The following is a 24,718-nucleotide window of genomic DNA, read 5'->3' as shown; positions in this document are numbered from 1 at the left end:
TCATGAAAACCATCAGTCTCTAAGCTGTTTGTTGCTACAGGCTAAATAACAATTGCAGTATATCATTAGCATATCATTATGTCAAAACACTCTTTGGGTCTCTATCTGGCCATGCCTTGCCTTCTATGTGAGACAGTTTGTTCTTGACTCAGAAGTGAAAGAAAGAACATATTAATGTATAATTAATATTGTATTAGGAGATATTAATATATAATAGATGCAGACTATATTAATTAAAATGTCAGATCTCAAGGGAAGAGCACTCCAACTTAGTTGAAATAGAAAATAGAATGACAGTTAATCAAGAAACTCACACAAGTAAACCTCTCTACAGTGTTCTCATGTGAATAACTTTTTTAAACAATATTGCTAATTTAGCCCAGACTGTGATTACAAAAATGAAGAGAGTGGGGAGAAGATAGAAGGGAAAAAAGATAACATTAAGGCATGAAGTGAAAAAAACATAAAGAAGCAAGTGTACAGTACATTTTGTGTTACAAATTGGAAGCTAATTTAGATGCACGTTTTTAACATCAGTGTGTGCATTATATTCACAGACTTTGTTAACTGTTCTAGGAACAGCTGCTCTTTAGAAGACCAAGCCTGAACCCTGTTCCTAGACCAAAGTTTATTTCTATAACATTTCTCTTCTTCATTAGCTCTTTTTCACAGACTCAATAGAGACTACTATTGAACATGTAGCTGATAAAAGAAGGGTTCGCAGAGACAACAGTAGTGATTTTCACTCTCTGAAAGATGTGACTTGGAGTTGGGATTTTTTAACTAACACCTCTAGTATAATATTTCTAGTCTAGAAATCATTTATGTCACTGCTAATTTGTTACTCTAGCTGAAAAAGATAAGTAGATATGACTAAAAAAATAAGATAGAGGAAGATGGTCCTCACCATCACAACTCAATGAACTTCTGAAAAGCCACCAGCAAAACAATAGAAGACCAATGACTAGATGTGACTTTAATTATGTAATAAGGCAGTGGCCATATAAAGAAAATACACTGGTGTAAGGCAAGCCTCCCATCATGATGTCGGTGTTACCGAATCAAAAGGATTATCTGCTTCCGTCAGAGCAAAGGCACTCAAGTATGTTCCGTCCTTTGCTATTACATGACTTAGAAATTATTAAAATATTTTTTTCCTATTCACCCCACTACTTCTCTCTGCAAGCTGTTTTACTCCAACGGCCTTTCACTTTCTTAGTGCCGGCCAAGCCTGCCTTGGCAAGCGGCGGAGGCTCGGCCGGGCCGGCCACGTCCTCTGCCCTGCGCTCAGCCCGCGCCCCTCCCCTGCCGGCACCGGTACGTGCAGCGCTCCCCGCGCGGCGCGGTGCGGCGCGGTGCGGTGCGGCGCGGCGGCGAGGCCGGTGAGCGCGGCCGGGGGCTGCGGGCTCGGGCCGCTCTCCGGCGGGCCCGGCCGCGGGGCACGGGGGGTGGAGGGGCCAGCCGGCGTTCCGCTCGTCCCGCTCCGAGCGCCGGCGCGGCGCTGAGGGTGGGGCGGGCGGCGTGCGGGGGGAGAAGCCCGCGGTTCCGAGGGAAGGAGGCGCGGGAGGGACCCCCGGGCACGGGGACCCCGCGTCGGCCGCCGGTGGCTGCGGCAGGAGCGGCGCGAGGCGGCTGCGGGGCGGGGATGGGCCTGCGGCCGCTGCTCCCGTGCCGGCTGCAGGAGAACGCCCGCCTCCTTCCTCTCCGCCCCGAGCGGGCTCCAAAGCGGGGAGAGGGACGGCCCAGGTGGCCGGGCCGTGGCAGCGGGCTGTGCTGGAGACCTGGGCTTTGTCTGTGCTGGAAGCACCACCACTTCATGACCAGTGGTTTAAATAGTGCGGCGCGTCCTTAAGCACTTTGTAAATGTCTCCTTTCCTAAATATAAGAAAAAGCTTTGTTCCCATGAGGAAGGTGAGCAGTGGAACAGGTAACTCACAGAGGCCGCTGGGCTCCATCCATGGAGGTTTTAAAGACCTGACTGGACAAAGCAGCCTGGATCTTGCAGACCCTGCTTTGAGCTCTTGAGGTCCCTTCAAACCTGGAATACTCTAGGGTCCTCTATATTTTTTTCTAGAAAGTTTTATGTTGGCCCAGCATGTATTTTATAATAATTTACCTAATTTCCACCACTAATGCAAAGCAAGGATTCATTTTTTTATAAGTGCATAAGTGTGAAAGTTTACTGTGCATTAATCTACAAAACTGCAGCCTCTCACCGTTACAGATTCCTTCCCAAACCATTCAAACCTTGTCTACACTGCTGTCTTCTAGGTAGATACATACTCTTCTTGGTTCACTCAAAGTTCAATCTAGGCATTCAGTAGTTTTATTTAATTCTTTATAGCCTACTAAGTTTCCTGTTATGAGAATGGTAGTGGTCAGCAGTTATACTGTTGCCCTCTTTACTGAAAGCTTTTGTGAACAGTCCAGCAGGAGTAAAAGTTTGGGTTTGCTAATTTTCAAAAAGTGATATTTGAGTCTCAAAACACACATTCAGAAATTCACATGAGGGGTATATCAACCAGTTAGTTGATCATTGTATCTACTTCCTATAGATGATTTACATAGAAGTCTCATTAAATAATGAAACTTCCAGCACCCCTTTACTCTGTATATTCAGGTCTCTGCAAGTGTGCTAGCAAGCAGGATCACAGGTAACTGACATTCGGTCACTTCCTTATTGCTGCTCTAACACTTGGTGGTGAGAGGGTGCTGCTGGCAGTGAGAGCAAGCATCTTATCTGAGCTGGTTTTTTCCTTAATCTCTCAATTGCTTTACAATCCCCACAGCAATCTAGTTAAGTGAAAAGTTACAGTGGGGTCTTGCACATTAGAACATGTACTATATCCAACAAGAGCTTTGAGAGTACTCTGAATTCCTGAAAGCAGTTACATACCTGAAATGTGAATACTATGGACTTGGAAATCCATCAAGTCATAACTCACATCTTGGTTTCTATGGAACACCATGACATTCAAATTCATTCATGTTATTTCACATGTTGTATTTTGCATAGGGCTTTTTTACAAGGGCTCCTAAATATCCCTGTCAAATGAGTTTTGGTAAATAAACTTTTCCTTTCTTTTACACTATTCTGTGTTTCTGATGATCCTCGCTAACAACAGGGAAAAACTGACTATGATCCCAGGCATTTTTAGAAAATGTAAAGTTTCTTTTATGTAACAACCATTCCCATGTCAGATTTTAGAAGAGCACAATTTACTATCTCAGAATATTTTTGAAGTTCTGTAATAGTAAAAATTACAGTATTTTAAGGGATTGCATTACTCACAAGGCAATTTTGTTTAACAGCACGATTACGCATTTAAATAAAAGTAAGTCATGTTTATTTTTCCAATTTGTACTTTGGAAATATTATTTTAACAACAAACTATTTTAACAACACTTCACTTTGCTGGCTGCTTCTAGCTAAGCTGAAGCATTAATGAAGAAAACCCTGATTCTTCAGAGATTTGCTTATTCTGACTGGACCCACTAAACTCAGTAAAACTACTCAGAGTGCTCAGACACAGGCAGTTGTGTCACTCCTGTGGAGGAGAGGTTTAGTTTGCAGTCACTTTTTCAGGACATGGAAAGGTCAGCACACAAAACATCTGTGGCTTACCTACACTTCCAGTGCTTCCAGTGCTTTTAAGGTTACTGGGAAAAATCACTTGTTCTGTTGTGGGGCTTGGGACAGCATTTCTGAAGTCACAAGGTGTATGAAGACAAAATCATCAGCCTTGGGGTTCTGACACAAGCAGTGCATTAGGCAATTGGTTTTGCCTTAGACGTGTGAAGTAACATTAAAGAACAAGTTATCAATAAACAGCTTCTGTTAATAACATAAGTGTGCATATAGGAAATTACATCATATTCTATTAGTTTATGATGTAATAACATAACAATAGTCCATCTCAGAAACAGGAAAAAAACAATGTAAAAGCAAAGGTACACTCTCTTGAGACAAAGGATTTACCTCTGGAAAACATTTAACCTTACCTGGCAGCTAGAAAGAGAATCTACCACTAAAGTTCTCTAAACAAACCACCTATTTTCTTAAAAGTGGGCTGTAAGGAAGATTTTAGGGCTTTTTTCAGCTGTACAATAGGTATGTTAGTCTGTTATGTAGAACATTGGACTGCATGGTCATAACAGTATTTTCTCTCATTAAAAAACAAAACCAACCCAACCAACTAAAAAAAAACAAAAAACAACCAAACAAAACCCACACAAAAAAAAAACCCTCCTCCTCCTAAAAAAACCACCAAAAAAGCCCAACCAAAAGTAATTTAACAATGCTCAGGTTGGTACTTTTTAAAGTATGCTATACTTAGGAAGAGGTGAAAGCAGCTGTCCAAATGTTCTCATTTTCACTTTGAGCAGTTTTAAGCATATTACCAGCAGCAGCTATTTGCAGGAGTATTGCAGAGATCAGCAGTTCTCCCTTCCACAGTCGGTACTTCTAAAGGGTTGTTATGAAAACACCCCCCAGGAAGTTAAAGATACACTTAATGATATCTTTGTTAGACTGCTGTGGCTCCTTTGCCCCTGCAGAGCGGGTGACAGTGCATGTGGTATTGGTGATAACTGGGCAGCCAGTTTGAGCAAAGGTGAGGTGTGGGGTTGGCCCTGTGGACTCCAGCACAGCCACACACCTATTCCACAAGGACTCTGCCTGCAGAAGAGACCTGGAGGCAGAAGTAAGGCATTGGTGCAAGCAGCAGCTGTAGCAAAGTAGTTGTCAGAAGAGGTAGATGAAGGCCTGGAAATGTTACTGTGTACTTGCCTCCTCCTCTAAAATACCAGGGTGGTTATTCAAATACAATTAACACACTCAGCTGCAGAAAAACACTTACATAAAGGTTCCTATGATTTTTTTTCCTCCCTTAATTATATAAAGAACAATTTCAAAATGAAATTATACTGCAAACTGCTGCTGCAGCAGCCCTGCGTGGTAGGTCTCTGACACATGAAAGAACAACTCACACTCCAAATAATGCTTGGGAAGTTAAAGCAAATACATTCATAAGAACTAAGAGATTTAAGTTGCCATTTTTGTCCATTTAGTGGGATTGCTGTCAGATGAAACTGCATGAATCATTTCCCTCATACAGTGTGAGTGATCTGTAATGCAGTCACAATGTTAGCTGCAAGAAATGGCCCACAGTTTGGAGCTTGTATGACTGCAAACATTGATACGGGCAGAGCACTGCCCTACATCAGATCTGTTGTATCCGTCAGAACGTTAACCTTTCTGTGACATATCCATCAGAACATTAACCTTTCAAAAATGGTCTTTCCACCTGCTTTTGTGTGAAAGCTGGATTTTGCACTAATAACAAAAAACACTCTGGAGAGCAATTTCTTACACCAGTTAAGTCTAAACATCAGTGATTCTAACCATTAACTCATTCCTTAATGTGTTTTCTTACAGTTGTTGTGTCTCCACAGGACTGACTTCCATGATGCTGAGAGGAGTTGCTCACGGTGCAAGAGAAACATTCACTCTTCTGTTGACAAGATCTCCGAGCTCTAACACGGGACTAAAGTTTTCATCAGCATGGCCTGATGTAGCAAACAGAAGCTTCCTAACACATTCCAATTACACAACTGATACCAAGTCAAGAGAGGAAAATAAAAAAACCCTTGAGAATCTCTACAGTTTGTCAGTTGACATCACGAAGATACGCAGACTGAAGGAATGGGTCCTTCTCCAGGACGTGGCCTATGTTAAAGAAATTGCTGGTATCTTACAGGAAATGGGAGCAGATGGGACCACTGTAGCCAGCATTATAGAACGCTGCCCCGAGGCAATTCTCCACACCCCAGCAGAGATAAACGCTCAAAGAGCTTTATGGCAGTTAGTATGCCAGAATGAAAAACAGCTGATTAAATTAATAGAGCAATTTCCAGAGTCCTTTTTTACTACTGAGTATCAGCAGAACCAGAAGGCAAACATACTGTTTTTTCAAGAGCTGGGACTTAAGAATAATATAATCACCAGGTTCTTGACAAGTGCACCCAATATTTTCTACAACCCTGTTGAGAAAAACAAAAATGTGATAGAGACATTACAAAGAAATTATTTAAATTTAGGGGGCTCTGAAGCAAATATGAAGATTTGGATTCTAAAGCTATTGAGCCAAAATCCATTTATTTTATTAAATACTTCCACTGCAATCCAGGAGAACTTGGAATTTCTCCAAAAGAATTATTTCACTGACCAGGAAGTTCTACAGCTGCTGTCCAAACTCAAAGGCTTCATTTTTCAACTTAATTCTACCACTATGCAGAAGAGTATGCTTTTCTCCAAAAACATCTTCAAGTGCAGTGATCAAGAACTAAAACAACTAGTGCTGAAATGCCCAGCCCTTCTCTACTATCCTGTCACAGTTTTGGAAGAAAGACTTGAAGGACTACTGAAGGAAGGAATTTCTATAGCACAGATAAGAGAGACACCAATGGTGCTGGAATTGACAACACAAATTGTTCAGTATCGAATTAAAAAGCTCTCTGCGTTAGGATATGATATAAAGAGTGGAAATCTAGAAAGCTTGAATGGTACTAAAAAAGATTTTGAAGTCACTTATGGTAAGATACAATCAAAGAAGGAGAGACCAATTTTTAATCCTGTTGCTCCTCTACACATTGAAGATTAATGTGAACGCTGTACTTCAAGTTATGCAAAAGCAAAATAAAAGGCAAGTTCATTATTTGAGAAGAGATGGAGCAAAAGCAATCTTAATCAAGACTGTAGTCTTACACTGTACTTTGTTCAGGAGGGGGTCTTAGATACAACTTCATTATACAATCACAGTGTTGTAATACTTTAAAATATCATCATAGAAGTTACAGTTATGATAAAGGTTGCCTTTTTCTAAGAGTACCTCAGATGTGACATTTTCTTACCTGACAGGGCATTAACTGCCTTAGATTTTCAGCTCTGTCACTGCACAGTCCAGCCTGTGGTAGTGATGAGCACAATTTTTATCTAAGGAAGACAAAAGGAAGATGATTTTTCCAGTGGTGTTCATCAGTCGGCTGGTTTGCTGTCTTCAGGAAACGCCCTTGGAGTTCTTTTCCTTATTGCTGAAGTAGCTCTAGCTCCTGGATCCTGACCTGCAACAGACTGGATTTCTTGGACAGCAAAGCCCTGTCCTGAGAACAGGGGCTGGACATAATATTTTTTTATTAACTGAGACCCTAGTATCTTTGTGTACAAACCATAATGCAAAGAAACTACAAGATGATAACATTTATATTTCTGAGACTTCAAAATTTACTTATTTTTTCAAATGGTGTGGGAGAGAAAGAAATACATTTATTGCTATTGTATAGTTCTTAATCTCTTCTAGCAAGGTTTGGCAACAAGACAGATTAATGAGAGACTCAAGTCTCAAATGATGGTAGGAGAAAAGAGAAAGTTATGCTTTTCTATTAGGTGCAACAAAATTCTAGTCTGTAAACCACTGGTGATTAAACATGACTACCAGATTTGCAAACAGCTGCAACAGTTTCTAAATATATGGGTGACACTGCTTCTAAGATAACACCATATGACAATTGGCGACAAGTGCTGGCTTTCAAAATAGTAACTATCAGACAGTTTAAGTTCTCAGGGGATTTGATTTCTTCTCATTTATGGGCTGTGAATGATAATATAAAACAGTAGCACCACTGACAATCACCTCAATAGGATTAGGATCAGTGATTTTATTTCACAGACTTTCCTAAGTAGCTATTCCACACACATTCCCTCTTGACAGCAGAATAAAAGCCAGCTACACACCACCCTCATTCCAGGCATTCTTCAAGGTCATTTTTAACACCCATCTTGGCAGCAAGTCCAGGCCTCCATTTCTTAAAATGTGGTTTGTAATTGCTGAAGAAAGCTGGTATTGAATTACTGGTCCAGAGGGTGGGCTGCAAGTTGATGAGTTTTTATAGTCTGCCACGTTATCTGCTGTGCACTGGGGAGGGGCTGGGAACACCTGGCAGGAGCAGTGCAAAGATCCCAACAGCTGCAGGTGTTACAGTGAGCACTCTGCAGGCACATGCAGGCGTGACAGGCGTTTCTGGGGGTCAGTGGCACTCCTGCAGGAGCGTGTGCAACACTGGCAGCAATCCAAAAGGGGACGTATCACAGCATGAAAAAAGTCAGGCTGTGGTACCAGGCTATGTCTATGCTGGCTCTTTCAAAATTCATTATCGTTTTTTAAGAGGGAAGACAGCTATATTAAAAATTCACAGGAACTTGCCTTTGTCACTTTCAGACTGTCTTTCCCTGCTCAGCCATTAAGCAGACCACAATTTTATCTAAATTTAAAAGCCTCCTTCCCCTCAGACACAAAGGGGTATTTCAGCTCTCCAAAGCTCTTCTAACACAACCTGTAACTGAGCCAGAGACCCAACTGGTAGCTTAAGAGGAAAAGGAAACCAAGACATACAACAGTGTTTTCCCTGAATATTTAGTTCTAGCATTTCTACAGGTACCTGTTTTTCACAAAGTTCTTGAAACGGCTTATTCCTATCACTTAAATTATTTGCCGTGGCAACAGAACAGGAAAAGGATGTATTTCCTTAACCAAGTCACAGCCAGAGTTACCACAAACTCATTTTGTGTTCTCAATGTTCCAACTTCTTTTTCCCTTTGAAAATAAAAGCATTCACAGAAATGCTCCTCTTCTACCAGATGGAAATTCAGTCAATCCTTCATTCCTAACTCTATCCTGGGACCTGTTTCTCTCTTCTTCACAGGATTCATTTACAAGAAAACCTCAGGAAAATTCCCAGGCACCAAAACACTGTATTGCTGAAATCCTCATCTTTTGTTACTCACAGTGACTGTGGACCAGCCTGTGAGTAAGCCTTTCACTACCTAGAGAGAGCAGTACAAGCAGGCATACAAGCTGCCTTCATAAACATTTCCCCTTTTGGAACAGGGACTGGGAGAAGTAAAGTGAAATGCAGCTACCACAGAAACAATCCCAAGACAAAAGAAAAGCCTCACTCCCCCAGAAGACTTCAGTTCCATATTCCATTCAGCTCACTACGATCTTAAAACTGGATATTCCCAAGCATCATTGACCAGGGGAAAAGAAAATTAGTGCAAAGGATTTTGTGCTGTGTCTGTGCCTAGCTTACACACTGAAGCTAAAGATTTTGTTAAGAACTGGTTAGTGCTAAGTAGACACAAAGAGAAGACACTGGAGCATGGTAATATGGGAAGATTTATATCTAAGTATGCCTTTCTCCACAAAACTAAGGAAGCTTTCAAATGTCTGAAACAGCAACAATTTAATGTTTCACAGGTGCCAGGACAGAATGGGAACAAGTTTTTAAGATGAAGCAAGTTTCATAAGTGAATGGAAAACACACAGGATACAGGACAAAGCTCTTTGAAAACTAAACCCATATGCCATGTAAAAGTTTTGGTTTACAAGACTCAAAATAATAGCTACAGGATATGTTAAGAACAAAATATAATGGAGTGTTGGCAACTCCTTACATACCTAACATTGCTTATCTCTGACCACGCTTGCTTTGCTGCAAGTTTCATAGTTTACAATTAAAGAATTTAATAAAAAAATGGGTAGGACCAGTTCAACATTCCCATTTACAGAAAAACTATTAGGAAGAGTTTGGTTGAGTGTCACAAATTATCACTGCGCTCCAAACAGGCGACTCCTAAAGAGTTTAATGGCAGCACTTGGGGGGATATTGCTACACTGGAAATTGCAGGGGAGCAGACCATACTAAATTATATGCTGCAGCAAAATTGTCTCTGATATCCAGACTAGCTAATTTCTAGACCTACCTGGTACTTCTAGACAATACTATATTCTATACAATTTGCTTTTGACTATAAAAAATCAGTTAGTGTCTTCCATTTGTTGCATCAACTTACCTCCTTTCCCCCTTGCAGCAGGTCAGAACCAAGCAGCTGGTGTATCTAACAGAGGAGCAGATGTCATTTCTTGGGTTTTTGCTCTCCACACTGCCCCAAGTTCCATGCTTACAAGTATCATGCTTCCAACATATATGATTGCTGATATAAAATAAAGTTGTTGCAGAGTGCAGTTGATGTACCAATGGCTCAGAGAGATTGGGTGACTACAATACCATAATTGAGACAAGGTGTACTTTCAACACCCATGAACAGAGGAATAAGTTTGACAAGTGATATGTTTTGGGTTTTTTCATTTTTAAAAAGTCCCCCCCATATAACCACCTAGTGCAACCACAGCTACTGAAAGTGTACAAGTTCTCCATAGAAACAAAAGTTTTTCGAAAATACTGCATACACACCATGAACAGATGCCTCCCATGGGCTTCCAAAGACATTACTTATTTTTAAAATCAGTACACAAATAAAAGATCACAAATGGTTTCTATTTTAAGGCAACCTCATGCTGTGTCATTACAAGTGCATTTTGCCTCACACGCTGCAGAAGTGTAAACATTTGGAATCAGTATACGTATTACTTGAATCATGTTGCCTTTTTTTTAAGGCCTCATCTACTGTTTTTGGTTTGTTTTAAATACAAGTATTGCATTTTACTCAAAAATCAAGGTGAAAAGTACAAGAAATGTAGTGAAAATTTCCTTGCATTTGCTTAAACAGAGCAAAAAGCTAACCTGGTGTATCACGGAGTTGAGAGAACAGCTTTGCTAGTTCTTCAGTGGTTTCCAGCTACTCAAGAATTCCTAGCAAGTTAGACAGCTGTGTTAGATGACCACAAACATCAGCCCATTTTCCACAGGCTGTAATTTTTTTCTAGTGTTTATAAGAACTTTATTAGAAGCAAGTTCTCACTTGCAGGAGATAGATGCATATTATTAAATACACCTGAGATGAAGCAATCACGTTTTCAGTAAAAACTGAGAAAGTTTCAGAGATCAGGATTTATGAAGAGCCTAAAGCTCATTCTGTAAACTGCACTGTAACAACAGGACAGTTCTTTACACAGCTTCACCTAGTAAAAAGAGATTTTCTTCTAATAAGGCATTAAGTTAGTTTAGTCTTTATGATCCTTTCTACCACATTTGTTAAACTTTTTCACTTCTATCTATCTCCCATTCTCATTTCCAAATTCTGCACACCTCCAGTCTCTTTGCTCCAGTCTTCACTGTCAGAATGCAGTCAGGGATAGTTTACAGGCTGCCTGCAAGTACAGGTTCAGAACCAAGACTGGGTATGTCCAACAGTGCTTTCACACAGCTGAAGGATACTTAGCAGGAAGATGTGGAAACCACTGAGAACAATAATTGTCATCTTGTTGTATCAATGGCATCACAGAGACTACTGAATTTCTACATTCACATTTTAGTCCAAAACTGCAGAAGATGTACAGTAAATGACTTCAAATATGTATTATTCCTTCAGATACACTCACTTCTATAGTTATCAAGTGTAACATTTCACCAGATACAAAGCTTCAATCTATGCTCTAATAAATCCTCATAAGCTGTGCTAGCCATGCTTCTGTCCTTTTCAGATGAAACTGAGTTACTTGCACAACTCATTAGAAGATGAAGTGTCTAAGACACATGGCTTCTCATGGTCCCAATCTTAGCAGATTTTAATGCCACCGATGCAATATTCTGGAGAACTGAGTATGTCTCAGTTTTGGTTTTAGTCAGACTTGTCCTTTTTCTTTCCTGTTAAAGGCACTTTACTTGCAACAGCAGATCCTACAGCTGTAACGCCTCCAGCTACAGCAGAAACACTTCCTTTGACTAGACCCACTCCCACGGAAGGCACAGATGTGACCGCTGTTTTGGTAATTTCCAAGCTCTTCCCTCCAATCCAAGCAACACCTCCAATCGTGGCACCAACAGCTCCCTTTGTGACACTGAAGAGGCCACCAGTCACACGAGAAAGTATGCCAGCCTGCTGCTGTGGGTGATCTTTGAGTGACCCTGAGAGAAGGAACAACAAGCAAATCAATCTCAGCGCCAGGATTTAAGCTTTTTCAAAAAAGTGTTACTCAAAAGTATTTCCTTTTCTAGCCTAACAGCCATTGCATACAGTCTATACTTACCTTGCAGGCTGCTTTTTTTGGATGCTCATACACCCAGTTCCAAATAACAAACAACAGGGAAACCAAGAAAAGAGCAAGTGGAACCACAGTGGGCAGAGCTAGGGAATAAACAGACATGAAATAAAAAGGTGAGGGAGTCAGGAGCAGAAATAACAGGCTTGGAGGAGGACAACTACTCTAGGAGGTAGCAAGAAAGAAAAAAACAGCTCTAGAGGCACAGGAGACCTCTGTCCAGCCCTGCCAACACACTTTCCACCGCAACATGCCTTAGGAGAACCAGCTGAACAGATCTCAGTGCCCTCACTGCCCACAACTTGCATCCAGAGCACAGATTCCAAGAGTCATGTCCCAGCACTCATCTACTACAAGATGAAAACTTGGGTGAGCAACTTCCCACGCGCTGCCAATACGTTTGTGATGGTGCCAGGACTGACCTAGGACTCAGAATTCATTAAAAAACTGTAGAGGTCAGAGTTCCTATGTGCATGTCTGGAATAACTCAAGCAAAAGGTGCCACCTAAATGAGAATTTTCTACAAAGTTGACAAAAAAGGAAAACAAGGATACAGAATAGTGAAACCCAAAGGAGTTGAAAATACTGAAAGTCCTTCCAGCTCACATTAGTCTCTTAATTAAGAAAGTGATATAGGTTATAGAAAGGGTAATGAAAACTGAAAACATAAATGACAGCCATGTAATACTCTTGCTGGTTTATTCTAGGCCAGCAGCTTTCAACATGGACATCTCTAGCAAAAATGCATTGCCAACACAAACACACAGAGATCAGAATTTCTATTTACATAGAAAGTCTTTAAAGCATCACACTCAGGAGGAAGTATGCAGAGTCTGCCATAAAATCCAATGTCTAGGGTTTATTCACTAGAGGATTCTTGTGACCAGACTAATAGAACTTTTAACAAATTTGGTCAGAAACTGTTTCACTTCCACTTAACTGGTTCACTATCATCAGGGTGAAATAGGCATAAAGTTTCATCCCTCTGAATTTTAAGAGCTGATTTCACTGAATCTGAACTGATGTAGGCAAAAAATGATCCATCATAACTAACTTTAAAAATAATAAGAGAAACAAATAAATGTAACCTTTATGTATTTGTCTTTACCTTACTTCAGGTAGCCAGTCCATTGACATCTACTCTATTTCACAGGTGTAAATACAGAATGTGATGGTGTATAAGTAACTTCTGGTAATGGCTGGCACATTCCATTTCCATTCTATTTGCACCATCCATGAGCTCTAGCAAACATCCAGCACTACAGAGTTTTATTGCCAGTTGATTTCTGTTTTAGGACACACATGCCTGGTCTCCTTTTTTCTAAAGAGTACGTTTCCAAAGAATACCAGATCATGCCTAAATCTAAGGAGATTGGCTCAGTCATGTAGACATGGTACTGATAACACTAAGGTTGTGGGTTGATCACATAGGCCCTCCAATTAAGAGTTGGGCTCGATGATGCTTGTGGGTGCTTTCCAACTCAGAATATTCTGTGATTTATGGAGTACTGAGAAAATGACACAAGTTCCCTATCCAGGAGTTGGCTCTACCAGGCCATCTTGCAGCCAGCTTCCCACTGAAAGGAATCCAAGAATGAACAAGAGTTTGAATGAACGTTGGTTGCAAAGGTTGGCACCGCTCTCAAGGCAGAAAATATCGCCTTAGAATAGCACTACTCATAAAAAGCAGGAGCACAAAAGCTTCTTCTACACATTCTTTAAAGCCTTTGGGCACCAAGCTTGTTGAGCGTGATTTGAACAAACCAGAACTATTTCTATCTTTAAGAAAAACTGCAAATTAGTTTTGGAATTGAGCCTTTCCTCTAAGGAGTATTCTGGCAGCCTGTTCAGGAAGATGATTTTGCCAGCATTGAACTGGTATCCTTCCATCCACATTTGGCCATCTTTCTATGATGGTGTAAGTGTGCCATGTATAAGGCCTTGCACAACATTCAAAATGGGGTTGCTTTCCAAGGGTATTCCAGTATTTTAACTAAACTCATAAGGCTTGAAGAGTGCAGGTGAATCAGAAGCAAAAGGAAAAAGCCTCTTCAAGGATGGAGTTTATGTTAAGATGAGCTGTGCTTCATTCTACTCCCTCTAACTACACCAACTTTCTCCATCTATTTAGACTTCATATTCAAACTACTTATTGTCATACTAAAAAGAAAAATGTGCAGAAGAAAATAAGTCTTAGCTGCTAACAGGTTTTAAATAAAATTTTGGAATAACCAGTGATCATCAAATTCTGCTGTTATACTCTGAATCTGGAAAACCTAATGAATATTCTAGGAAGATAAAAAAAGCCCACTGTCCTATTCAATAAAGAATTGGTTCTATTTTTCAGACTACTGTTCACTTTCTATATATGACGTTTAACATGTATCAAACACAATTAAACCTTTAAGGCAAAAAAGCCCCTAACAACTAAGCAAACAAAACCCAGCCTTAAAAATCAGACTTGAAGATAACACATTAAGGTGTAGTTTCCAATCAGGCATTTGCTATCAGAAATGCTTCTGGGATCTTAACACCAAAAGCGCAAGACTTTTTGTCCTCACACCATGCCACTATAACGAGTATAACAGAGCTGAAGAATTTCTGTGCTATGAAAACCTATTTTTCCCTTTCCTCTCATCTTCTTCTACTCGTGTTTCTTGCCTAATAGTTGTTAAGAATAGAGTGAGCTACTCGACTTCAATCCTTTCTGCTACAGTTAGTGGATAATACTGTTGTTCAAACGAAGCAAATTGTTTGGTTATACAACATATAAAAGCTGAGGTGAAAAAAAACCCAGACCAACAAACAGAACTTTAAAAGGCCATTATAAACTGAAAAGCAATGAACCGAGAGGAATCATGACTCACCGACCTCTACATCCAACACATTTGGTTTTAAAGCAAGAGCAGACAGAACACACATAAGAACATGGCTTTTTACATGCCAAGAATGGCTTTTGATCTAGTATACCTGCAGTCACATTATGCAAACAGGACTCTGCTCAATCCTGCCAGTCCACAGCTTAGAAGAAACTCTGCTCAAATATTTGCAACTGCATTTCCTCTGCAGATCTAATAACCAATTTAATATTCAGCTGGTTCAGGAGACCACAATGTCACTGCATTAACGAAGTCAAGTGCGTGCTTGATTTTATGAAACCATGAGATTGTGAACAGTTGGAACCACTGTTAATTGTATGATGGACAACAGTCTCCAGAAGCAGTAATGAACTTTTTTTTTTTTTTTAATGCATCTTGCATAAAAGTCACATGCACTATGAACAGAGCAACGCGTCCAAAAATGAAGCTGGGCTCTTTATGTCTCACATAATGAATAGCAGAAATAAATGCCCATTAGATCAAGTCATATCTCTGCAAACTAATCTGCAAATTAAGTCCTTCAGTAACTGTCCATCTTCTCTATAATTTATAGGTACAGTTGTTTACTCAGTTATATTCAGTGGCCTTTTTGTAATCAGGATAATGCAGAAGTGAACAATAATCCAGGCCCATGTCATCCCAGGGTTGGTTTGTTTACTGTTATGTAAAAGAAAGTTGAAGTGTTCAGCTTGCAGATCCATTTTTAGAGAGAACTGATTGATTTACTTCATTTCATGAAAACTAATGCATACCTTCTGGTGGTTCATCATGAATGTTGGATGGGACTTCCTGTTGATTTTTGTCCATTTGATTCATTATTGCCTGAAAAAAGAAATTCACATGTGCTATTCATCTTTTCTGGCAAAGCATAAATGTAAAATTAATCCAAAATCCATTAATCCAAAATTCAAGTAGATTAAGTTCCACAAAGATAACTTTTTCTTCATTATTAGACAAGCTAGCAGGTCCTGTCAAATTGCTCCTATTTTTATTATCAGACTGTGCTTTTGCATTCTTCAACTAGGCTCAATACTTAAACTTTACACTTGGTGAGAGCTGCCACACCACACCAAGTGGATCTCAAAAAGCAATCAGGAAGACAGCAAGTAGGAAAACAAAACAGCTACTGCCATACAAGAGCTTATGTTTAAGTACTGAAAAAAAAGCCTAGCGATCATAGAGGAGATGGCCACTAGAGAAACAAGAGCAGCATGCCTGTGAGATCTGCTAGTACTTGAAAAGCTGTTTAAAAACACCAAGTCCTTGCAGCATAATTTGAACAAATGTCATGAAAACAAGATGAAGCACAGCAACAGAAACACACGATTTATCTTGACACAGAACTGCATAAATGGTGTGGTGGAAGAAGCAGACCTAAACTGCTTTAACTCTAGGCAAACTCCCCACTGGAAACATTTCAGGGAAGATTTCTTTACATTAGAAGCTGTTTCCTAGGGGAGTTCTAGAGCAGCAGTCCCTGACAGAGGAAGCATAAGAGAAAGCTCAATCAGCAGCTCTGATTATAGAATTTTTTCTCTGGAAGGGAAGAAAGTACTAACCAGTCCAGGTTTCCTTCCTGCCTTCCTCCCCCACCAAAGCAGGCCTTGATATTAAGTCCTGCCTCCTCCCGAGTTGTCCTGCTAATCTTGCTTTCCCTCCTCAGCAAGCACCAAGGTCAGAAAAAGGAAAAACAAGTCACATGACACCAGTCAGCATGCTTCTCTCTTTTTGCCAGTGACTTCTTAGTTCCTTTCCCTCTGCATAAGTCTTTAAATCATTTAATTTCTTCCAGGAGTCAACAAGCACCACAAAAATAATTCCCGCTTCTCTTGCTGTGCCCAGATCTCTTTGTACATGCCCTGGGTGAGAAAGCAGAGGCTGGGATCTGAAGAAGGAATGTGGAGGCAGAAGCAGATGAGAAGACTCATCTGGAAAATAAGAGCTAAAATCCTCACAGTATTATTATGAAGTTAAAACACTAAAAGCTAGCACCCACGTACTAAATCATAGACCTCTGGATGAGAAGCAAGCCTAAATTGAATATTAAAGAGTCCTCCCAATCAGCCTAAGGGTATCAGTTCAGGGCTCAGAACACACAAGAAGCTGAACAGGAAAGCAAGCAAAAATACCTACTACCGGGATGGCCAGTTCGATGGAAATGCTGAACAAATGCCACTCAAAAGCCAGAAATGCAAACATGTCAGCTAAGAAATAGGAAAGGATCATATGATATCCCAAGCTGAGAGGAAACCACAAGGACCACTGAAGTCCAGCTCCTGGCCCTGCACAGGACAACCCCTAGAATCACACCATGTACCTGAGAGCATTGTCCAAACACTTCTTGAGCTCTGTCAGGCTCGTGCTGTGACCACTTCCCTGGACAGCTGTTCCAGTATCCAACCACACTCTGGGGGAGCCTTTTCCTAATATCCACCCTAAAATTCCCTTAAACAGCTTTATGCCATTCCCTTGGGTCCTGTCACTGGTCACCAGAGGGAAGAGATCAGTGTCTGAGCCCTGCTTCCACTCATGAGGAAGTTGTAGAGTAACAACACACCAGGATGGAAAACACATGAGGGCTAAAACACAATTTAAAAAAGTATAAATTATAGAACTCTTTGTTATGCTTGTTATTTTATTTAATCACAAATAAGAGGAAGAAAATAAAAAAAAAATAACCTGACCAATCACAGGGAGCAACTGAGGACAATCAGGTTCTGAGAAAAGATGCAAGCTGAAAGAAATACAATATTCATCCTCACTATGTGAAGTTCCATGTAGGTTTGTTGCTTTTTTCCAACTTGAAATAATATAAAGCACTGTAAGGAAGGGCAGACAGAAGAAACTGACAGGCCTGACATTATTCAATCAAGATATCTCTATCAAGATGAAGCAACTACATTCCTAATTAACGTCTGGCCATTTCAGTCATGAAGATGATTACCACCAACGTGCAAAGAGTTTAAACACTGCCTTAGGCAAAGTCCTAAAAAGAGTAAAATAAAAGCCAGAACCTAGCAAGTCTTAATTCAAACAAAGGAATGAAAAAGTGATCAAAACAGTTTTAAAGCAGACCCGAGACAAATTAGTAAAGCCAGAGGTAAATTATTTTTTATGAAGAACTACCTTCATTAACTTATTTGTATCTAGACAGCATGTAACTCCTAAAAGAATGAAATTACTTGTTTGAGTTTCAAAATGTTTCTGCCAACAATCCCACATAAGAGATTCAGAAAAGTTATTTAATCTTAAGAGGACAAAGAAAACACTGTCAGGGATTATCAAAAAGTTTCGAGGGGAGTTGGAGTAAGGTACCAGTTTCAGAGACAGGTAGAACACTAGAAACCTTTACAAGACTTCACACAAGGTTTAGCATTTTCTGCTATTAAGAATGTACTGAACACAGCAACACTAACAGCAGATACAGCCCAGATGAAATCCCTAGAATCTGTTTTACATGACATAATACCAGTATTAAATTAAAATAAGATTTGTCCAACAGGAAGAGTTAGAGTAAGACTAGCAGACAAGACAGGTAAGGGATGCTTTCAAAATTCTCCACCATCTGGTTTAGACTGTCAGATTTGGTTTCAGCTCCTGCAAAGCTAAACGAGCAAAGCAATGTATTGGCAGGGGGATTTCACAGAAGAGTTTCTAATCTAGTTTAAAGGTACAGTAGGAAAAAAAAAATAGCAGCACATATAAAATCACAGCACTATATACAAAAAGCAGTTAAGATTAGGCATTCCTTCCCATTACCTTTCCTAGAACCTCAAGGTCACATAATTGTTGATCCCAAGCTTTTCCTTAAAAGTTAAATAGACATGCTTCACTCGCATCTAGACAGACCCCAGTGGTCTCTCTTCAGGCACTGGCAACCTGCTGCTATCAGGCCCAGGAAGTCAACGGAGAACTACACACACCTGAGAACAGCAGCGAAGGCAAGGAAGTCATTGCTGGTAGGACTGAATTTGTTCTACACAGAAGAGAGCCTTCAGGGATTTTCAGATCAGAAAGCTGAAAACTACTGTTTGATGGGTGGTTTTGCAGGTGCCTGGAAGCATTCCAGGGATGCTAGGTGAGTGGCTGGACAGGATGATCTTGAAAATCTCTTCCAACCTTGATGACTCTTTGATGCTGCAAGAGATGTGCCCAACCAGCCTGTACTAGGTTTTATTCACAGTTCTATGATATCAGGGCAAGTGAAAACAGAATCACATCGCTGTCAGAAAAGTCTCACAGCCTGACCCAAAACATCACTTGGCACACAAGATCTCGCAAAGCACAATTCATGTCCTTTTGTTTTTCTGTAGAAGCTCTCCAGGGAATCCTAGAGAATCAAAACCAAGATCCAACAAAGAACTTCTACAGAAAATTTTCAAATATCTATGTTACAGTTTGCATTATGCATCTTTGTATCCAATTTAATACCTCAGGAGACTTGAAAGGCTCTGAAAAGTGATGCAAAAAATCCTGTGTACTAAACACAGTGCAGCATATCTGGTGAACAGGATATGCACAGAAGCATGTTTTAAACCTGGCTCCCTTCCAGAGACTTAAGATGAGTATTTCTATTGACTGGAGGTCAAAGGCCTGGAATAACCACTTGGTGGCAGATTACTTCATCCAGTCTTCAGAGCAAAAGGGCAGGAAAACAACTTTTTTCCTCAAAAACTGGAGATATATTTTACATAATCCTGTGGAGGTAAAAGCACTCAATGCTTCCTTTGTCTATTAAGATCTAGGCTTGTATGTCCTGCTTTGCATCAAAAAGTCCCCCGGTGACCAGACTGTAGTGTATCCTAAGGGAAGGTCCTGTCCAAGCTTTCCCCTGAAGATGTGTCCCCACGAAGAGAAAGCAAAGTTCATGAGACCCAACAGAGATTACAGCTCAGCTGAAACCAAAGACAGCGACCTAGAGATGCAAGTGTAAGACTTTCGTGCAGAGGTCAGTCACTCAGACATGCTATAGCTTAAGGAACTTTGGAAACTTGGAAGCTGCCCATTCAAAGTCCCCACTATGCACTGAATCATTAGTTACAACGATTACCAGTACCACAGATGTACGCAACAAGGCAAAGATTTATCAGAGACCTGAACTTTGGAACTCTTCTCAGAAGTTTTCAGAATCTTCTTCAAAGTACACTAAGACTGGCCAAAGAAAAAGGGAAGAAGAAAGCAAGCAAAGAGATCTTTCTTCTGCATTTTCATCCTGTGATGCCAAATTCACTTGTGTCACTGCAGAAAAGCCTCCAGCTTCATTTAACATGTTCATTGAATGATGACATGGAATGAGGCAGGGTCTCCATGAGGCCCAGAAAAACTCATATGGACATTCATGAAGCCAAAATTTATCCTATCATTGGCACACTCCAGTTTCCTTCTTCATCTGTGTTTTGTCATGCCAAGAAGTGGAAGCAAACCCAGATCTTAGAACAGGGATAAATGTAAACTACTTCAACTACTTTTTGGGTTTTTTTCTTTGTGTGCTTATGAAGATTTGTCTATTGTCTATTCATTCAAGAGATATGGGATAACTTCTCATCTCTCTTAACAATATATTAAAATAAATTGTAGCCTTCATACAAAAACATTTAAAAAATAAAGATCAAAGTCTCTCAACTGATTTGAAAGGAAACACACTTCCATACTGTCAGGATATGAAATACATAGAAAGCTTAAATGTTTTACACTGTGGCTAAAAAAAAAAAAAAATGTTTAAAAGAAGATTTTAATTCAAGAGCTATTTGTAACATTAACAGTGTTTAAGATCCTGAATGAAAGCACCAAGAAGCTCTAGAAGTAATGGCATAGCCACAAGTACATTCACATCAAAGCTGATTGAAATAAAACTTACTCACCAAATATATTTCTTTGTGAAGATTACTAGTCAATTGTTTCCACGAAAGTATTCTGCATACACCTATAAGAAAGGAAGAATATTAATGACATCTTATGGACCAGTGACTGTCACATACCTGACAAGAGTGTACAGTAGGAATCAGGAATACAAATCCCCACAGTATGGAAGAAGCACACTTGGTACAGCCTTAAGATGCCACATTTTTAGACATTTGTCACCAAGACACCAATTCTTCCTGGGCAATGAAGATAATTTTACTTGCTCCATGTGCTGCCATGAGGATTGCTATGAGGCACAATAATCCATGTTAAGACACAAATGCTCCTTAATAAGCCTGCAATTCTTGGACAGTAATTTGTGTGAAGTTTTAGCCTTCCATTGAGAAGTGGGCTCTAATCATTACAGATGCGTGTAACTTCCAAAGTTTCAGCTGATGCTCTTGGTGTCTGACTTTAGAGACAAAAAGCCCTTCTGTCTCTGCACAGCAAACCTGGCCCAAGCAGCAGCCAGTGAAAACTGGCTTGTTTCAATGCCACTACTTAGATATTTGTGGGTAGCAATGAAACAACCCAAGGATGGGACCAATTTCAGCTGGCAGCTTAATGCTGCTCCAGACGGCTGCTGCAGCAGCAGCCAGCGCTGGAACTTCCACCTGACAGAGCTGCAAACAAACCCATTGCCCTGTCTTGTTCCACCACAAAAGAAGTTCTCTTCCTTCTGGCTACCAGCTGGGCAGGTAGAAAGCCTGGCTACAGAGCTGATGGAAAACAAACAACCCTTGCCACATGAACAACTCTTCTCTACCTCTTTCACAGCTGTAGCAGGTTTCTGAATGAACCTGATGTACTTCGCGTACACGGAAAAAAATATATTTTTAGGTATGATACTTTAAGAATTAAATTTTTGGAAGAGCGACAGTTTCTACTCTCCAAATTAAACAAAGAAATAATCGTGAAGCCAAAAAAGGTAATCCCACCTATGGCTGCTCTTCAGGGTACAGCTCCAAGCTGCACAAGCAACCCCTCACTATCAGCTTCACTGCCTTACTCCTAGGATGGAAATGTCTGTTTCAGTCTGTTACTGCAAGGGAAAGAGTTGACTGAGCTTAGCAAGAATCGTCAGTGCTAACAGCACTAAAGTACAAAAACAAATCCAGGCATGTAGAAAGCATGTAGGTAAAAAGCAAGAGCACAGCTAGTATTTCAAGAAGCCTTCAGTTTAAAACTCAAGTTTCAAAATTCAGATTTATATACAAAGCAAGACGAGCTTGAAAGCAAGCGTGCTATGGAAAAGAGACTGCATTTTCAAGTAGAGACCACAAGAAGTTGATCAGAAGCTTCCAGGTATGAGCCACAACTTACTTCCAAGCCTACAGCAGGATGGGCTACAGCTTCCTTCAAAAGAAGTTGCTGTAAGTAATGTACATAACAGGCTCACAGTATGCAGGGAACTGAACACAGCTGGGAAGGTAATGCAACATATGGGTATTAAAAACCACACACACCACGATTAAAAGCAAGAGAGCGGTATAATATCTCCTGGAAAAAAACCCTTAACTCTGCCCAAGACATTACTATAGTATATCTACCCTAGATGGAGAATGCACCATTTCTCCATCACTGTCAACCAAAATATAGATCACGGTCCAGAAGAGGTCCTACAGAACACCTGATGTTGGCAATCAAGTTTTCTCTGATGCAATGATTTACAAGATACAAAATCAAAGGTGGCATGAACCAGAATTGCCCTTTTCTAGTTCTCCAAAACTGGTTCCTAAGAAGTACATGGTAAATTCCAGTAAGGTGCAAGGCACAGCTTCAGAAAGACCATGAAAACTCCATTTTACCAGTTCTGTCATCCTCTGTCTCCTCCTAGCTCAGTTTTCAGAAGAGCCTTCCCCATTTCTTTTAACACTTTCCTATAGCCTGAGCTCCAGATCAGTCTTGGATCTCCTTTTCCAGAAGACCCTCAAAGACAAAACTGGACTGTGCCTAACAGCCAGTGGTAAAGCAGCTTCTGAACTTCCTTGCTAACTCTGCTAATAGAATAGTCTTTTCCCTAGCATCCACCACCTCTCTGTTGGCTCCTACCTGACATTTAGACCTGGTCACTTGCTGGACAAGGACCACTTTTCAGTTTGCACTTGTGCAGCGCTGCCCATTTCTACACTGAGGAAGCAATACTAACTTCTCTGAATATTTAGCCACAGTTTAACAGAAAGCTTTACATGATATGCTGGATAATATTTACTGAGCAGTCTTAAAACTGATGTGCATACAAACCAGTACCTACATATTAAATTAAGCAATCTTGTATGTACCCCTCCAGTTATATAGAGGCATCCTGCCTGAAGCAATGCAGTGGAAACACTGAAACATGCTACATGTACTTGATATTTACATTCCTTACGGAGGGACATCCAGATTCAGAGTTCTCATTTTCACCTGAATTCAATGAGCAGAAGGAAGCATTTAATTGCATCCAGAGGCAATATCTGCAGTTCATACAATGCCCAGAACCAGGCATACGGCTAAATCAACTTGCCTTGATCTTCAGGCCACACCACATAAACGCCTAGGCTAGGTTAATGAGGAAAGCTAAGCCAGTCCCAAACAGTTCACAAAAAACCTCTTCATATGCTACTCCATCAAGCTGGACTCGAGAGACATGGATGAAACAAAGAGCACGTTACTACAGCAAACATCTGAACACTGCAAAGTTTAAAAAGAAGAAAACCCAAAAGAAAGCTTCTACTGGGTCGGAAAAATTCTCGAGGGAGAACAAGACCCTCCAGGAGCCAGGCCGAGGCGAGTACAGCTCCTTCCACTGACTGCCCTCCCTCCCAGGTGGGGGGACCGCTCCTCCATAGGCGCCCGGCCCAGAGAGGGCGGCAGCGGCAGGGCAGAGCAGCCCCCCTGCCCTCGGTCCCGCAGCCAGGAGCCGCCCCCCCCCCCTTACCCTCTGGCGGCCGAGGCCCCGCAGTCCCCGCCGCTTCCTCCCCTCGCAGCTACCTGCGTGCCCGGCGGAGCTGCGGAGTCGGCCCGGCAGCGTCCCCCGCCCATAACCCAGGCCGGGGCGGCGCGGGCACTGCCGGCATCTCGGCGCAGGGAGGCGGCACTGACGTGGCAGCCAAGGCCGCGGCGGAGCCGCTACGCCCGGCCCGGCCCTCCCGCCCCGCGGAGCCGCGGCAGGCAGCACAAAGGCGGCCGGGCTGTGCCCGCGCCGGGGGCAGGTGGCGGCGGCTCCGCATCCCTGACCCGCCTCTCCCGCCAGCGGCTCCGCCGGGGCGCGCCGGGTGCTCTCCCGCCTCCTCCCCTGAAGTTCCCCTTCATCCACAGGGAGGCAGGGAGGGCGCTCCGGGGTTGCCCGGCTGGCGGCGGGGCCGGGGGTAGCGGCCGCTCATCCACCTACCCATCCATCCATTCATCCCTCCCTCTCTCACTCACCGCACGGCACTCACAGCTCGCTCGGCCCGCCCGGGTCGGCTCAGACTTTACTCCTCCGCCCGTCCTCGCTGCCGACGTGGCGCCCGCCGCCGTCCGCCCTGCCGGCGCCCGCAGACCCCGCCCCAGCGCCCGGCGCGGCCCCTCGGCGGCCGGGGGGCGCCGCCGCTCCCGCCCCCTGCCCGCCCCAGGGGTGCCGGGACCCGCCGGCCCCCGCCTCCTTCTGCGCCGCCGCCCGCGCCCTCCCTCAGAGGTGCCGCGCCCCCCGAGGGCCTGCGCAGGCCCGGCCCGACCCCGTGGACGCCGCGGGCTCGGGGGCGCCTTCTTGCCCCGGGGCCGGGCACCGAGGTGGAGGAAGATACGGGGTAGGGGCAGGGCTGAGGAGAGGAGGGACGGGGAGCCGGCGTTGCTGCAGCTGACCGAGATGCTTCGGTGTGCAGGAGATTGATTGGCTTGTGGCGCTTCGTTGGGCTG

At 42.1% G+C, this 24,718-nt stretch overlaps 2 protein-coding genes across 7 annotated transcripts; one reads left to right on the top strand and one right to left on the bottom strand.

Moving 5' to 3' along the window:
* Positions 1 to 921: 921 nt before the first annotated feature.
* On the top strand, positions 922 to 7,507 carry MTERF2 (mitochondrial transcription termination factor 2). 3 transcript variants are annotated; one of them, XM_063154380.1, is made up of 2 exons: positions 922 to 1,102; positions 5,455 to 7,507. In XM_063154380.1, the coding sequence occupies exons 1-2, from the start codon at positions 1,042 to 1,044 to the stop codon at positions 6,660 to 6,662; spliced, it is 1,269 nt and encodes a 422-aa protein (XP_063010450.1). In that variant the 5' UTR covers positions 922 to 1,041; the 3' UTR covers positions 6,663 to 7,507. The 3 variants fall into 3 exon arrangements, with proteins under 3 accessions (XP_063010450.1, XP_063010449.1, XP_063010448.1); XM_063154379.1 differs by lacking the exon at positions 922 to 1,102 and adding an exon at positions 1,294 to 1,317; XM_063154378.1 differs by lacking the exon at positions 922 to 1,102 and adding an exon at positions 1,343 to 1,382.
* A 2,867-nt stretch (positions 7,508 to 10,374) lies between these two features.
* TMEM263 (transmembrane protein 263) lies at positions 10,375 to 24,346 on the bottom strand. 4 transcript variants are annotated; one of them, XM_063154382.1, is made up of 4 exons: positions 24,248 to 24,346; positions 20,800 to 20,861; positions 15,691 to 15,760; positions 10,375 to 11,925 (listed from the first exon to the last, which is right to left on the bottom strand). In XM_063154382.1, the coding sequence occupies exons 3-4, from the start codon at positions 15,752 to 15,754 to the stop codon at positions 11,639 to 11,641; spliced, it is 351 nt and encodes a 116-aa protein (XP_063010452.1). In that variant the 5' UTR covers positions 15,755 to 15,760; positions 20,800 to 20,861; positions 24,248 to 24,346; the 3' UTR covers positions 10,375 to 11,638. The 4 variants fall into 4 exon arrangements, with proteins under 4 accessions (XP_063010452.1, XP_063010453.1, XP_063010454.1 ...); XM_063154383.1 differs by having other exon boundaries at positions 24,262 to 24,326; XM_063154384.1 differs by lacking the exon at positions 24,248 to 24,346 and adding an exon at positions 23,760 to 23,822.
* Positions 24,347 to 24,718: the final 372 nt, after the last annotated feature.

Source organism: Melospiza melodia, chromosome 4 (assembly GCF_035770615.1).
Source record: "Melospiza melodia melodia isolate bMelMel2 chromosome 4, bMelMel2.pri, whole genome shotgun sequence".
NCBI lineage: Eukaryota > Metazoa > Chordata > Aves > Passeriformes > Passerellidae > Melospiza > Melospiza melodia.
Note: the sequence above shows the minus strand (reverse complement) of the source record. Positions and strands in the feature narration are given on the sequence as shown.